Source organism: Colobus angolensis, unplaced genomic scaffold (genome assembly GCF_000951035.1).
Source record: "Colobus angolensis palliatus isolate OR3802 unplaced genomic scaffold, Cang.pa_1.0 Scaffold74, whole genome shotgun sequence".
Classification (NCBI taxonomy): Eukaryota; Metazoa; Chordata; class Mammalia; order Primates; family Cercopithecidae; genus Colobus; species Colobus angolensis.
The window spans coordinates 279,501-296,592 of NW_012121154.1; the positions used below are offsets into that span (position 1 = coordinate 279,501).

Genomic DNA, 17,092 nt, shown 5'->3' on the forward strand with positions numbered 1-17,092 from the left:
AGCCGAGACGTTCATTCAGAAATGAGTAAGAATATTAGAGAACCATCCTATCTCATCCTGGAATATTTGGTTAACAGTTTGAACCCTTTTTATGGCTCTGAAACAATTATTTCTGAGTTGAGCACAGAGGCATTTGATTCCTATTTGATTTCACCTGTTTGCACCTGAGAAGCTGTTTAAAGGCTGTTGGCTTACCCGTGAAGTTGATTTTCAGCAAGTAATCCTTGTATAACTTCTTCCCATCCAGGATCTTCATAGCATCACAAAGCTTGGTAGTGTTGGGACAGAGGGTGCGCTGCATTTTGTGCAAAGCGTGGGCCATGGCATACACCGCGTTCACCACAAACATGATCTTGGACTCTTGCTCGTAGTTGCTGCTGTCGATGGCCAGGTGCTTGTCGCAGACGCGCCTGTGGTTGCGCTTGTTCTGGAGGCTGCACTGAAACTTTTGCTCCCAGAAGTCCCGGAACCAAGGATTGCGGTGGTTGTTGTAGGGGTTGAGGCTCTGGAAGTAGCGGTCGAACTGGCGGACAGGCTGCGAGGCCAGCTCCAGGGTGATGGCGCCGTAGGCCACATGCTCGCTGCCCTTGATGATGCTCTCCTGCGCGCCCCAGCCGTCGCTGGCCACCCAGGTGAAGGAGGCGTTGGCGCGGCTGGCGGCGGCAATGAGCTCCCGCGAGTCGTCGCTGCGCATGAAGAGGACCACGACGCGGGCGTTGGGCTTCTGCAGCAGTTCTCGGATCACGCTGTCGTAGGACTTGCGGATGTTGGAGCGGCCCACCTTCTCCGCTGTAGCGATGCAGATGTTGCGCAGGCGGGCTTCCTGCTCGAAGGCCTCGATCCCTGTCTCCCCGTAGTCACCCTCAGAGGCCACTGTGGAAACGTAGGTCCAGTTGAAGAAGCGCAGGATTTCGGCCATGGCTTTGGCCTGGTAGAAGTCGGGGGGCACGGTCCTGGCAAAATAATCATAGCGCGACTTGTCACTGAGTTTGGCGCTGGTGGATGCATAGCTGATCTGAGGGATCTGGAAGAGCCGCAGCAGGTTTGCCACCTGGGGGAGGGAGAAGAAGGACCTTTGTTAGAAACCCAGAGGTAAGTGACTACATGAAAATGAATAATAGCATCCCCACCTTTTACTCACTCCCTTTCCCCCTCTACTCTAGATGGCTACATTTTTCTGATAGTTCTCAAGATGAATACCAGATGCTTCCTTGGATTCTGTATTTCGGACACTGGGAAGCAGGTCTCATACGGGTAGTGTGTGCTTCAGGAAAGGACAGAGGAGAGAAATGAGAAGGGCACCACACTCTCTTCTATACTCTGTGTTAGACTCAGACTAGGATAAGCCTGTTCAGGGGCTCTCAGGTTGCTTTAAGTTTCTGGGGTCCTGCTATAGTTCAAGCAATGAACTACAGTGAATTGGCCAAACTCGGTTTTTGACTGCACTTGTATAGAAAGAGCAAGGGTGTTGTCTAATTCTCACTTCCCCCTCTTTTGCTAAAAACGGCAGTCTCTGAAAGAGTTTAATTTGGAAACTGCATGCCACATGGGCAGTCCAGATTAGACATTTATCATCTAGGTTAAGAAAAAAAAAAATCAATTATATTTAGTCCACCACCCAACATTTTAGGCATACACTTTTCTAAACTCCTGAAAATCTTGACCAATATTTTCTTTTTTTTTCTTTTTAAAATATTTTTCTGCTTGGACTATGTGAAAAGAAATCATATAGAATTCTATTCTTATGTCATTTTTGAGTAAACAAATCAAATAAAAAGGTATTGAGGACCTTGTCAAGAACAGATCACCTACTTCCAAGTATTTAAACCTAAATCTGAATCAAATGTTTACATTTTTTATAATTGACCTATCAATATATTTATTTTTTTATTTATTGTAGAATAAAAAGGAAAGCGACATTTGTTTATTGAGGAGCATTTTATGCATAGAGTATTTGCAGAGATATATATTTACAAATATCTAAACAGATTATATGCATAGTGAATAATAAGGTTTTAAAAAGAATTTCTCCTGGCTACCTCATGTAGAAGAGTTCTTTCTCTATACTGACTTAAGTTAAATTATGTAACATACTAAGTGGATTTTAATCAGAAACGACATTGAATATTACAGTATGCTTTATCTACATTGGCATGAATATTAGTACTTTGAAATTTTTCCTTTTGGAGATTGTGGTTTCACATTTATATTTGACATGTAGGAAGCACAGCTTGAAATAGGCAGCTGTTAGCAAAGAGCACAAGCAACATAAAACAACTGACATCTGAGCCCTGATTAATCATAATTTCATCTGGCAAGAGAAACCAACAGCCAAGTTCATACACAGCTACACAGCATGTTCTTGAATATCTGGCCTGCTATTAAAATCAACACTAGATATAGCCCAGAGCTATCAAAAATATTTCTGTATCTTTTCCAATCCTGCTACCTCTCAACCACAAACAAAACAGCTAGAAATCCAGGGCTTAACACATAATATAATGCAAAATTAAAACTCCATGTCTTTCTTGCATTTAGTATTCTTAAATCCGGGGGAATGGAGGTGAATGGATGGATGAAGGGGTAAAGGCTAATATATTATTTATTTCTTCTCTTCTCAGGACTAGGAGACTCTGGACAAAATGGCCTATACTGACTTATTTAGGCATAGGGATATTGCTTCACTCAACCTGATTGAAGTGGCAGGTGTCACCAAATAGGTACTGTCATTACTTCTAGAATGAGTGCCTGGCTTCCACTGGATTTATGTACCACTACGGAGGGCTTGGTAATAGGAGCCCTGTCTGTGCATAGCTTGACTTTGTTAAGAGGTTTCTGGCTAGCACTGGAGAGGCCATCTCTTCTTGATACAATAATTTTCTCATCTTCAAGTTATATTAATCAGGACCTGAACCCCTCAGGGAGACAGAGAATGAAAGGACCTAAAAAATATCTGGACATTATTTTCTGGCAGCGAAGAATCACAGTGATACGATCCTAAACTGCTGAAATTTCCTCTCCCATAGGGGTAGGAGTAATGAGAAGCTGCTAAAAAATAAAAAAAAAAGTTCTTGTTTTTCAATGATAGGCTTCATGTCTAACTCTCCAGGATGTATGAGAATAATTTACAATCAAGGCAGGCTTTGCAAGAGAACAAACTAGCCATAGAATAACAGCAATGTGGAAAAGATTCTCTGCATTGGAAAGGGACACAATGAGCTGTAGCTTTGGGGAAGGCTGTGGGCTAGAATAAAACAACTATTGCCAGCATTTTAAGAATAATTTTATGATCCTCTGTGTGTGTGTGTTTAATGAGGATACCACAGTCGACTCTAGAAAAAGGAGGCACAGGCCAGGCGCGGTGGCTCAAGCCTGTAATCCCAGCTCTTTGGGAGGCCGAGACGGGCGGATCACGAGGTCAGGAGATCGAGACCATCCTGGCTAACACGGTGAAACCCCGTCTCTACTAAAAAGCGAGGTGGCAGGTGCCTGTAGTCCCAGCTACTGGGGAGGCTGAGGCAGGAGAATGGCGTAAACCTGGGAGGCGGAGCTTGCAGTGAGCTGAGATCCGGCCACTGCACTCCAGCCTGGGCGACAGAGTGAGACTCTGTCTCAAAAAAAAAAAAAAAAAAAAAGAAAAAGGAGGCACATTTAGTGAGTTGAAACATGAGATTGGAACACAATAAGTATTATCTCAATTGTTTCACCTATATTGAATAGTATGGGGTGATAATATAGTCAAACTTCTGATATTCAGAGTTACATTAGAAACACATGTAATACAAATGAATGATGGAGTGAAGTGTTGAAGTAATTTTATCACAGTGAGCTGCTCCTTTTAAAATTAGTTTATTTAGATTATAAGGGTTAAAATGCTTAAAAGTAAATACCATGAGAGGCAGTAAGTTATAAGTCTCTCTCCTTTCTCTTTCTCATCTACCCCAGCCTTATCTGTACAGAAGAATGTTACTTTGGTTTATTCATTTAAAAAATGTGTTTATTCTGTTGTAAAGCCAGGTACCAATGTACTGGGTATGTACACACACACACACACACACACACACAAACATATTTTGTTCTTTTGATAGTCACAATAACTTTCTATGGTGGATATTATCTCTATTTTAGATATGCAGAAACAGTTCTGCTAGGTGAAGAAACTTGTTCATAGTCATATGGTTAGAATGTGTGGGTGAAATCAAGGTGTAAAACCAGGTGTTTTGACTTCAAGTACTATGGCTATTCCCTGACAGCTTCCTCTCTACCTTCTACTGTGTGACTATAAACCTGAACCTTCAAACACAGAAAGGCATCCAGGTAGAAAGAATAAGAGGAACAGAAGCAATATTATGGTATACACCATAGACTACCTAGTTGCTGTTAGCAGGAACTTTTTTTTTAACACAAATTTAAAACTAGGGTTGGGGAATATCCAGGTAGTTGTTAACTGGGTTCCTGTCTCATTTGTCTAAAGCTTGGTTCTGGTATATGCTTGACTTACTTTACTGGCCATATGGTTTCTCTGAGAAAGCATAAAGAAATAAAGGAACTCCTACATTGGACATCATTTTGAATGATAAAAGAAAAAATGTTTTAGAATGGAGAAGTAATGTAAAATTTTGGAAGAAAGTTACCCAATTATGTTATTATTAGATAGAGTGGAGGAAGGAAAAACAGGATGTAGTTATATATGCTTTGGAAAAAAATACTTTAAAAGAGATATGCTTCACATAAATTAAGACTCTAAAATGGAATACAGGAGGACTTAAAAAATAATTCATACAATACAGAATAGTCTCAACAAGAAAGAGAAGATGAAAACTCTAAAGAATCCCCTGGGTACTAGGCTACATTTGTGGGGATTTTGGTGTTAGAACTAGCAACACAGAAAGGGTGCTGTCTGTATGTAGGTTGGGGCCGTCCCCATATACAACTTAAAAGATTGACATCAGCCTGTAAAAATAAGATACACTAAAGCACAGAATGTGAAAATGCATCAACGTGATTTTTGTCATTGCTATTGTTTTGATTTGAAATTATGTTTCAGGAGAAGATGTGGCAGGAAGATATAGAATCATCAGATGGGAAAGTTGGTTCTATATGAATAAAAGAAAGATGCTGCTCTATCCCTCTTGCTTTCTCATTCTCTCCATTGGGAATGGTTTCTAACATGGAAATGGTAGCACAGATAATATGAAAAGGTTACCACACTCAAAAGTAGGAGAGAATACAAAAAAAAACAAAACAAAAAACAAACCCATAATCAGATGGATGGAGTTTGTCCACAGTAATGAATTCTGGAAGAAATTGCAGATTATGTTTTGAAATCACTATCAATAATCCTTGAAAAACACATAATGGGAGGACTCCCAGAGGGTGAAAGGGGAGGAGGAAGGACAAATTTGGGATATATAAATCATGAAGAGATATAAATAAATAAGCATGATGTGCTTTGGTAATCTTCTAGAACAAAGTTTGCTAACAGAGAGCATGGAAACACTTAGAACTGAATGAGGAAAGTACTAGGAATCAGCATGGGTTTAATAAGAGTGAATTTTACGAGGGGGCCATCTTTTCAACACTATATAAGGAAGAGTTGCAGCCTGGAGGACCATGACTTCAATAAGTTATTGGTGACATTACTTGGACTTTTGTGGAAAAGAGAAAGTGATAGGAGTTGGATAATACAGTTAAACATACTCAAAGACAGCAGCTTGGAAGAAAGTCTTATATTTCTTCCAAGTCTTTATATAAGTCTTATATAAAGTCTTATATTTCTATATTCATAGTGGCCAAATACAATTAAATTTGTATGAATGCCATTGAAAAAAGTATAAACAAGCAATAAGATCATTACGTTGTAGAGATGAAAGAAACCGTGAAGATGATCTAAACCTTCTGTTTTATATGTGAGGAAACAGAAGCTCACAGGGTGAAGTATGGATAAGGCTGAAACTCAGAAAGTTTACATAACTTATCAAGCGAACACAGTAAGTGATAAAGCCAGGCTTCATGACATAATTCCTTTGCTCTAATTGTGATGTTTCTACATTCGTTTATTCGAGAAGTGTTTATTGTCTGATAGGCACTTTTGATGTATCACTGAAAGTTACATTTCAGTGGATAGTATTAATGGCTAACATTTAGTGCTTCCAGTGTGCCAAGAACTGTTCTAAGAGTTTCCATATATTTGCTCATTTAATCCTCCTAACCACCCACTGAGAACAGATGTTGTTATTATCATCACCATTTTTAGGGTAAGGAAGCAAAGAAGCTAAGTATTTTGGCCAAACCACAAAGCTAATAAATATTAGAGTTAGCTGTAGAGTACTCGGCTTGAATCCTTGGCCAGTGCTTTATGCATTCTTCTATAACACATGCTACTGTATTTAGCAACAGTGATGACAAATGGGCCAAAGACTGGGAATCCAGGCATGAAAATTATCCTTTGGGATTCTGCATAGATGCTGCCCTATACTTACAGTATTCTGAACTGAACCTGCTGTTGCTTCCTGGGATCTCAGAGCTGTCATACCTCTTTCATGTAATACACCATAGGAACGCGAAGGACAGCAGACTTATATCACTGGTGCTTAAACTTGGATGCATGCTGAAATCACCAAAACAGCTTAAAAAATATTGATGCCAGGGCCCTATATCCAGAGATTTTGATTTCATTAGTCAAAGATGTGGCCTGAGCTTCAATATTTAAAACATCTTCTCAGGTGACTCTAATAGGCAGTCAAGTTTGAGAACCAATGACTTAGATCAATAGTTCTCAAAGTGTGTTCTACAGACTTCAAGAAAGTCCTTTCAGGGAGTCCATAATTTATTTTCATAATAATATGAAAATAAAAATGTTCATAATAACATGGAAGCACTAGATTTCTGTTTGACTGTGTTAACATTTGTACCGATAGCACAAAATCAATGGTGGATAAAAGCGCTGGTGCCTTAGCATGAAGCAAGGCTGCAACACCAATTTTTACAGGAACATTGTATTTTTCACTGCCACACACAATAAAAAAATCAGTTTTGTTGAAAAATTCCCTCAGTGAAGCAGTAAGAGATATTAATTTTATTAAACTTTGAACCTTGAGTATGTATCATTTACATATTCTGGGTGATGACATAAGAAGTATGTGTAAAGTACTCTGCTGCACATTGAAGTACAATTCTTGTCTTGGGGAAAAGCACTTATGCAATTGTTTGCGTTGTGAGCTAAACCAGCATAGACTTTTTTTCTCTCTCTCTCTCTCTTTTTTTTTTTTTTTTTGTGGAACAGTATTTTTTACTTGGAAGTGTGACGGCCAGAAAAATTATGGTTGTTTAAACTTAGGTATTTGGCAGATATTTCCTCAAAAATGAACAAAGTAAGACTCTCCCTTTAGGGAAAACAACTGACAATTTTCCTTTGTTTGTTGCCAATAACAAAATTTCATCTTATAAGTGAAAATTAAAACTTGCATCTGCCACTGTGAGCTTGGCTGCTTCCTCATACTTAAAAACATTTCTGAAAGGATCAATGGAAATATTTAAAAAGTGTTTTTTTGATAGTAGATAATGATATGTTAATATTCAAAACAATGAATCAACATTTTCTAAATGATTGATACATGATAGAAGATTATGCATGGGTTAAAGTTTCACTCAATGTGCAAGATAAACCAATAGATTTTAATGTAACAGAGTATGATAAGCACAATGATATGTTTCTAGATTCCACAGCAATTAACCGGTAAGGAACCAACACGTTGAAATTTGGTGTAGTATCAAAGAAGACTATTCACAGTTCTCTGAAAAGACTATTTAAATACTTCTCCATTTTCCAGTTACATATCTGTAAAAGTTTTTCTTCATGTCCTTCAAATAAAGCAAAATATCCAAAGAAATTGAATGTAGAAATCAATGTGAGAATCCAAATGTATTCTTTCAAGTCAGATGTCATACCTCTTTCATTTAATACACCATAGGAATGTGAAAGACAGCAGACTTATATCACTGGTGCTTAAACTTGGATGCATGCTGAAATCACCAAAACAGCTTAAAAAATACTGATGCCAGAGCATCAGTATTTACAGATTAGAGAGATTTGCAAAAATGTAAAACACATTACTTTTTTCAAGTTTTATGTTTAGGGTTGGGCAATGTAGCTATTTTTCATAAGGACAATATGGAATGGATTTCTTGATTATTAAGTGAATAAATAAATCTGTTTAAATTAAAAAGAAATTTAGACAACCAATAGGCAGAAAGGCTAAGATTAGAGCTTCGTCTCTTGATTTTCTCAGAGGACTAGGCTCCCTCTCTGGAAACAAGGTGATATTATATAGGAAGAGATGTAAATTGCTGAGTTTAAGTTAAAATTACACAGGTGAAGAAAGAAGAAAAAACTAGAAAAAATGAAATTATAAATGCAAAATTCAATATTGCAGTTCAGCAAGTGCCAGAAATCTAAGGGTGGCTAGAGTCAAAGAATTATTATTAAGTGGTTTATCCTGTTTAGATTCCAATTCAGAATTCCTCAAAAGTGAACAAAGAAGAGCTATTTCAGTTTTCCTATTCTCTGAGTTACTGTTTTCAGACTACTTTTTTTGGGCAAGGCTTTTTTGGGGAAGCCTTTTAAAGATCCCTAGTATTTTCAATAGTCCTAATATTTTTGTGCCAGCTACTGTTCTAATTGTTGCAGATGTATTTTCTTATTTAATCCTCATGGCATTCTTATGATATAGATACTACCGTTATCCCATTTTATAGCTTGAGAAACGAAGGTAAAGGGTGCATAGAGATCTTATTAAGGAACCCGTGAGTGGTAGGTATTCTGGGACCACTCACTATACTCACTTTTGTCCTATTTCTTCAGTCCATTCTGCAATATAAGCTCGTAATGGATTCCTCTCACTATAATGATGCAATGATATATTTCAGGTTATAACGTTTGTCTGTTTTTTGTTCTGAAGCCATAAACTCCTTTATTTGAGGACCATGACCAATCATCCCTTGCTATCAAAAGTATGCTTTTCATTTGTCAGTCTATGCTTTGTGGTGACTCCATAAACATTTGTTTTCTGACTGGCCATCAACAGAGATAACAATGATAGTCTAAGAATCTACTGGGAAATTTCCCTGTGGGGAATGAAAGCTTCAAGCTATAAATATCAGTGTCAGATTTGGCTTTATGATTTATGTGAGAAACACAATGACCTTATAGCAGAACCCATTGGGCCTGAGAGGCTGCATGCAAGTAAGTGATGTTTAGCAGAAGCTCTTTCCATGTGTAGCATGTACTGTCATTTGATTTTCAATGTTCAAATACTATGAGGTACCCATTTTCTTGGTGGTTTGAATTTATCCAGGACTTAGGTGTTGCAATGTTTTCATTGCAGACTATCAAGTCACAGATGTGACTAATTTTGCTCAAGAAGAAATGCTGGACTTGGCCAGATACAATTATGTTTGCCAGCAGGTGCAATGTTATAAAATTAGTATTTTTGTCTTTTTCCCATTGTTGTAGTTATAAGCTGGTGTAATTTAGAATGGGCCTTACTTGCAGTAGTTGTCCAACAAACCATTGTTAAATGTTATTAGATATCTGCCACCATTTTCCCAATTTTTTTTTCTTCCAAATAAACTCAACTTTATGGAGAATCTCTAACATACTATGATGTTCCTTCTGTCTAGAATGACCTTTAATACTTGTCTGCTCAGCTAATCCATTCAAGGGCTTCTTCTCTAAGGAACCGTTCTTAATGCCTGACTTCAGAATGACTTGTGTGCCCATTCTCTGAACCTCTTTCATTCCCTCATGTGTTTCTCTCATGGTACTAATGAAAATATATGGTGATTTCTAGACTATTCACTAAGTTCTCCACTGAAGTGAGAACTCTTGTTAATCTCTGAATTCTCAATGCCTCACAGAGTATAGAGGTGCTCCATAATATTTGTTAAATGGATTGATGAGTGAATTGATATTTTGCTGCTCTACCATGTAACGTTTTCTAATTATAATGATGGGTTTATGTGTGTGTGTGCACGGTGGAAAGCTGACCACCAGCAGGCAATATGAAGCTACTCTAAAATATGACTGAGAAACAATTTTATTGTGCAGTGTGGATCCTTAACTAATCGTATTCTTTTTTAATTAAAATGAGATGACACATAAGACAAGGAATTGATTTAGACCCTCAGGAATCAACTAACACCACTTGTTCACTTTTTCTTGCTTTGCGAATGTTTAAAACTTTATTTTTTTTCCACAATCAATAGCCAGTTGTGGAATGATGCTACTGTAGGCATCCAAGCCATACTCATTCACTGATGGGAATTTTTAGTTCAATATTAATTTATTTGGAAGTTTTATTTTCTCCTGATCTTTTCTAACAAGCCATGGAGCCTTCTTTTTAGGATCCCAGGTGCCATGCTTTATTTCAATGATGAGTGTGTGTGTGTATGTTTGTGTGTGTGTGTGTGTGTGTATCCAAATTTTGCTTTTGTGTAAGAATACCAGTCATATTGAATTAGGAACCTACTCTACTTCAGTATGACCTCATCTTAACCTAAGTACATAAGCAATGACACCATTTTTTAATCAAGTCACATTCTAAGGTACTAGGGGTTGGAACTTCCCATATTATGTTGAATATAAACTTTCAGTCTTTTACCACTGAGTGTGACATTAGCTGTGAATTTTTAATATACAGCTTTTTATTACGTTGACATAGTGTTCTTCTATTTCTGTGTGTTGATTTATCACATGTTGTGAATTCCTTATCATGAAATATGCTGTGATCATGGGAGCAAAAGAATATAAGCTATGAGAAAGATCTCAGGCAGTTTACTCTATTCTTTTTGTGTTCTGAAAAAAGAGAATGTGAACTGGAAAATATCAGTCACTTGTGAGTCCCCACATCAGTTCCTCGTTTACTATTTCTACTCAGGTGTATCAATTTCATGATGTATCAATTTCAAACAGAGCTTTGTGCCTTCCTTGCTGACACAATGCCAAATATTTTTTTTCAACAGAAGACAAAAGGACTGTAGACATGTAGAATCTGGTAGAAATAGGTTTCCCACTAAAGTGGTTTTTGTGCCATGAGAATTATTTTCAGAAGTTTTACAGTTATTGGCTTCTGAGTTTGTGCTAATACATTAAAAGGAACAATAATAAATAGTTTTTATGAGAATCTATACTTAGCTACAAAAATTCCAGATGGCAAAGAGGCATCAAATGCCCACTTCCAAGAAGAATGCTATTTACAGAGCTGAACTATATACATTTAAAAAATAAACCATTGCTACTGTCCTGTAATCAGGAGACTTGATAATAACCTTCATGTTTATTCTCTGCTGTTCACCTATCTCTTTGGGGCTGTTTTCTAAGAATAAGTCTACACCTTTAATTGCTTTGTCACACACGCAGTACTGAATGTTTTGTTTAGTTATTTTAATTAAATGCTTATATATGTGCCTGGAAGAGAATCACTGAGTTGCTGCACTTTGAACCATCTGTTACCTCACAGCACAAGTTATTACATAAAAACAAGTTCTAGAAGTTGTGATGTTTAGAGACCTCAGTGTCCCTCCTATTCAGCTTGTTCAAGTTGCATTATTAGCTGTACAAAATCCCAGATTGGCTTGTATTTTAAACTGGAACTGGGGGTGGTATATAGTTGACAAAACTACCTGAGAAATTCAAGCTGTTCACATCATCTGAGTTATCTGCCCATAAAGGAGGCCAATCATATTGTTATTGCTAAAAGGATTAGTAACCTTTTTTGTTTTGTTTTGTTTTGACCACATTACCTGTAGCACATCTGGGAATATTATGCATGAAAACAATTGATGCCCGTCCCAAGACCAGGAATTAATGTTGATTTAAGAAATCGTATAATGAAGAATAGCAAATACCAGTGTACGCAGTATAATCTGAAGAAGTCAACAACTCCTATGTGCCATGGCCCCCAAAACACTTGAGTCAAAGATCCATATTGGTTATCACCATTCAACAGCATGGCTCAGTACCAATGATTTCACGTGGACATTCCAAACAGAGGACTCCCTAATCATAGCGGAAACCTTCAAAAATGGCTCAAAGTCACTCTGCTTTCCATCCCAAGTCTCTCTGGAAATCATTGCACTCAACTCTTGTGGTTTGTAACCAAGATTGTCACCCACTTTTATTTTCTTCATTTGAAACTGAAGGACTTCTTAAATAGTAAGGTTATTCATTTTGGCATTTTCATGACTCATCATTTAGGCTGAAATGATATGCAGACCACAAAGGATTCCTCGAATCCTATCATTTCAGGAGACTGGTATTATAAGACATGTCATTTCTCACCATCACAATGCCATTCCATATTCAAATACCTAGCTTGTTCCCTCGCTAACAAGGAACCATCTCGGGAGTAACTTTCTTTCCATCCAGATTTAGCAGATACTTAGAAGACAAGCGAGAAGGTATTTTGCCCACTGAATTAGTCTGCATCTGCTCTTTGCTGCCCTTTTCCCCCATGCATTAGTTTTCAGGAGAAATCACAGAAGTGAAGTGGTTCGTGTTCCAGTTCCTAACAACAGGATCAAAAAGTCTATGTCATATTGGGTGTCAAGTGTGTTTGTGTTTGCCAGCAACACCTGCAAAAACCTGACTTCCAGGGTGACTTGACATCAAAAGACTTGTTAGAAACACATTCTTTAGTGCCTCAGGTATTGATTTTTGACAATGTCTCTTGAAGTTTTAACAGAGCCACAAGTTGAACTAATCTATATTTTTCTGTGGTCCCTGAAGTCACTTGTATAAGAATAATACAAGAAATATGGCCTTATCAATAACAAAAAGCATGCCAATCTTTGTCAGTTGTTAACCAAAGGACAAAAGCTGTTGGGTATGCTTGGGAATAGCTGAGGGCTATAGCCTAATATTTCCTTAAATGATTATCATTTACTTTTGAGGTCTTGGGGCAATAATTTAGGGCAAAGTTATATTCACCATATTGTAGCAAACAGAATTGTGTTATCCATTGTTTTCTTATTAATTACTCTTTACTTCAATAGAGCTGTCAGTAAAGAAATAAATGGTATTGAAGCAAAAAAAGCAAACAGTGCACAGGGTTTGAATCAGACAGGCCAGCATTGGAATCTCAGCTCCTCCTTTCAGTAGCTGTGTGACCTTCAGCTAGCTATTTTAACTCCTTACGCTGCAATTTCTTTATCTGTCAAAAGGAAAGGATAGTAATCTGTGGTTTAGGAAGTTATGTAAAGATTACATGAAAACATATGAAGCACTTAAGTCACCGATGGGCACATAGTAAATGCTCAATAAGTAATAGAGAGCGTGATAATAGCTAATTCATCATCACTCATTCAGCAAACTTTGATGTCGATTATACAAGGCACTATTCTAAAATCTAGTTTTCTTTTTCTGGATGAGCAATGTACCCCTACAGTCCTCCAGGAAGGCGTAATTTGATGGGAGACAAAGAAACATAGCCAAGGATAAAATTTTAAGATATGTATGTATACAAACTTACACAAAAACACAGGTGAAGAGCAACTAATTACACTCAGATGAGTCATCACAGACCTCCATGTAGAGGTAACATATAGGCTTGATGTTGAAGAATAAGTGGAATTTTTCCAGGCAGAGGAAGAGGAAAGGAGGTTTTTACATAGAAGAGAGAACACAAAGACAGAGATGAGAAAGTACATATTTGCTTTAATAGTATCAGGTGGTTCCCTATGTTCAGGGTACCCAGCGCCTCACAGGGATTAGTAGAAGGTAAAGAAGGATAGAGAGATGGTAGTTAAACCACTAAAAATTTTATATGCATTATAAGTATTTTGAACTTTGTTCTTTAAGAGATAAAAAGCTTTTAAATTTTTTATTAAGGAAACGACATGACCAAAGTTATGTTTTAAAAAGACACAGTGGATGATATCCAACTTGAAAGGAATGAGTCAGAGAAGGGCAATCAGATGAACAAACTAGTCATTCTGACTTAGGCTATGGGTTCTTGAAAACTAGGAACGATGTCATCTCAATAATACTGAGTAAGTTGATAATATAAATATAAAGATTGGAGCTTTAAAACAAGTGGAGCCTACTTAAAACCATTTTATTTCATTGGTAGTAATTACCCAAGTACTCATGTTTTTATTCGTTCTCCTCTTTGTGTCATTACAGGTCACCTTGAATCCTTCCTGGAAAAAAGCAGGTCATAAATAATAATGGTTGTTGGAGAAAGGTCTCTAGGAAAGATGAAGAACTTTTAAATTCCTAGAAGTGTCTTAGAAAAGATAATACAAAAAAAATTATTTAATGTAGAAATAAGAGCTGAGAGTCGGTTAAATAGCCACTGGTAACAGTTGAAATTTTCTGGATGGTACCAACCTGCATTTATTGTTACTTTCCTTTACTTTTTAATTTAATTTAATTTTAGGGCAAGGAGATACATGTTCATATTTGTTATGTGGGTATATTGTGTGATGCTACATTCCTTTAAATCTTGTATAAATAATCTTTCTTAAAACTACTTTGTAAATGTAGGTAATGTAGACTTAATGCACATGTATATTTTTATTTAGATGGAATTTACTTTTTAATGAGAAATCTAGAACAAATTTCAGTTCATTTGTTCAACCACATCTGTTCTCCATATTAGAAAAGCTTAATTGCCTGGTTTGCATTCTATGAGGCCTCATTTGTGAACCTTATGGTATCTACCCAAATTGGAGGCCCCGTGCCTGGGAAAAAACTGCTAGTCCCTTGAGTAAACACCGTGACAATTCAACCCTATTAAGTGATGGCAAATCTGTCAAGATGCTTTGCCATTCTGACCACTTGGCAAGGAAATGTGGTCTATGTTTAAAATATAATTTTTGAAGGTGTTGCTTCTATTGAATTCTCCACTGTATTGCAGTTCACTTTATTGGAATGTGAAGCCAAAGTGTTGGCAAGAATCAAAACTTGGTTACTAGTAACAAAGAGATTTCCACAATATACCAGGTGGTGTTGTCAAAAATAGTCACACTACAGTTTTAGTGTTCAAAGTCCCACTGATAAACCTCCTGGAGTATCGTTTGTTTGGAGTTTAACTGCAGGTGTTTCTAGAACACTATTCTTAAATTCTCAAAGTCCGCTAATTAGAAAGGTAATCTGTGAATTTTCAACTGCATTTTCCATAGATCAGTAGAAGTACTTATACTACATGAGATCCATGGACCTTCATTATTATAAACTGCTAACAGTTGCTCTTTCCATATTGAAATACTGAAATTGTACGTATCAATCCACAAAAAAGGCATATATTTAACGGTAATTTGGAAAGAGAACTTTGCGTCATTAAGGCAAAATATCATAGGTTTAATCAGAAGTGTCAGGAGTCCTATTTCAATTAGTTTACCTATTAATCTATAATCATAGCATAAAACATCGCTGCTATCTTAGGAATGTCTGAATGTCTGTATTCTTTGCTTTTCATTGCATGACCTCCATCATAGACACCTGACCTGCAGTGTAAGCCTGATTCAGAGCATGGACCATCTATTGCCTTGTGAACAGTGGTCCTGATGGTAAGTTCTTATCTTTCACTAGAGTAGTTTCCAAATAAACACATGAAAGAAGGGGAATTAATTAAGAAACAAATTAACCCCAATGCGAAGGAAAAAAATAGCATATCAGATAATTACTTCAGATGAGACATGTCTACAATGAAGCAATGCTAACAAAAGCATTTTTAATTGTTATTGCTGGTGCCTCCCTCCCTGTGATAAAGTCCTTGAATAGCACTGCCCTTTCTTGGAGGAGGTGAAGTAGGAGGAATGGAGGGAGGTTTCAAAACAATCAGCATTGTGAGATTGCTTTAGAATGAAACATCTGGGAAAGAAATAAATGAAAAGATTCTGTCTGAGATAACTTTTGAGTCAGGTTTTTCTGCAGCTTAGACTATGTGAGGTGGTGGTTGGTGTAGGAGGCAAGCTATCTGGATTCTCATGTTGATTCTGTTACTTTTAAAGTGATAGAAACTTGAACTCGGAACTTGACCTCTGAGTCTTAATTCCTCTTTAAACTGTTCCTTTTGGGCTGGAGATGTTGAAAGTAAAATAAATAAATAAATAAATAAATAAATAAATAATAAAAGGTAATAGATAACAATATCTACTAAAATGTTGACTGCTAACTATACAAGGCACCATTTTCTCATTTTTCATGTATTTTCTTATTTAATTCCCGCAATAACCCAATGAGAGAGGTACTACGAATATCCCCATGTTACTGGGTACACATGTACATAAAGATGGCAACAGTAGACACTGAGAACTAATAGGGGGAGAAGTTAGGGAGGGGTTCAAGGGCTGAAAAGCTACCCACTGGATACTATGTTCATTATTTGGGTGCCAGGATCATTTGTACCCCAAACCTCAGCAACACATAATATTCCTAAGTAATAAACCTACATATGTGGCCCTTGAATCGAAAATAAAAGTTGAAATCATAAAAAAAACTCAGTGTTAGACATGAGTAAAGAGACAATGAGGGGTTAAGTGAATCCTATCAGTCTGCACAGTTTTAATCACTGTGTTGCAATTTTTCAAGAAAGGCACACTAAAAATGTACAATTGTAACATATCCATGTTATAATCATTGTATGAAACTCCCTAAATGCAACTATCATTTTTACTATTCTAGTGATAGAGACACCGGTGATACAGTAGTGAATGGATTTCTAATACTGTCACTCTGCTTTTCTTGAGGATAGGATGATGTTCTCTTTGCCTTTGCATTAGCTACAAGCACAGCATCTGGCATAAAATGTTTCCCTGCATATTCTTCCTGTGGAGAGACTGCAGACAGCTAGACAGGCTCTAACATTCGAAATGGCACTGACTGTCTAGTTGTGTTGAGCCTTGGATAGTCTTCTCTGGAATAGTTGGTCTAAGAACAATTGTAATGGAACCCCTAGAACTTCTCTCAGATCAAGGCATCTGTGGCACATGTGTAAAGAATGGGGGTGAGGACGATGGGGGCAATTTGGTCCCGTATGCTCGCCTTGCAACATCGTCTGTCTTTTATATCTAAATCAATCTTCCATTG

General features: G+C 37.1%; 1 protein-coding gene across 3 annotated transcripts in view; it reads right to left on the reverse strand.

Moving 5' to 3' along the window:
- The window catches only part of GRM3 (glutamate receptor, metabotropic 3), a 228,507-nt gene that overhangs the window by 77,033 nt on the left and 134,382 nt on the right, over positions 1 to 17,092 (reverse strand). For 2 of the 3 annotated variants that reach the window (XM_011927677.1, XM_011927676.1), the window contains one exon: positions 196 to 1,051. The exons of the other annotated variant lie outside the window; for it this stretch is intronic. In XM_011927677.1, coding sequence (XP_011783067.1) covers positions 196 to 1,051 — 856 coding nt within the window. The remainder of the gene's footprint in view (positions 1 to 195; positions 1,052 to 17,092) is intronic. 3 annotated transcript variants of the gene reach the window in all.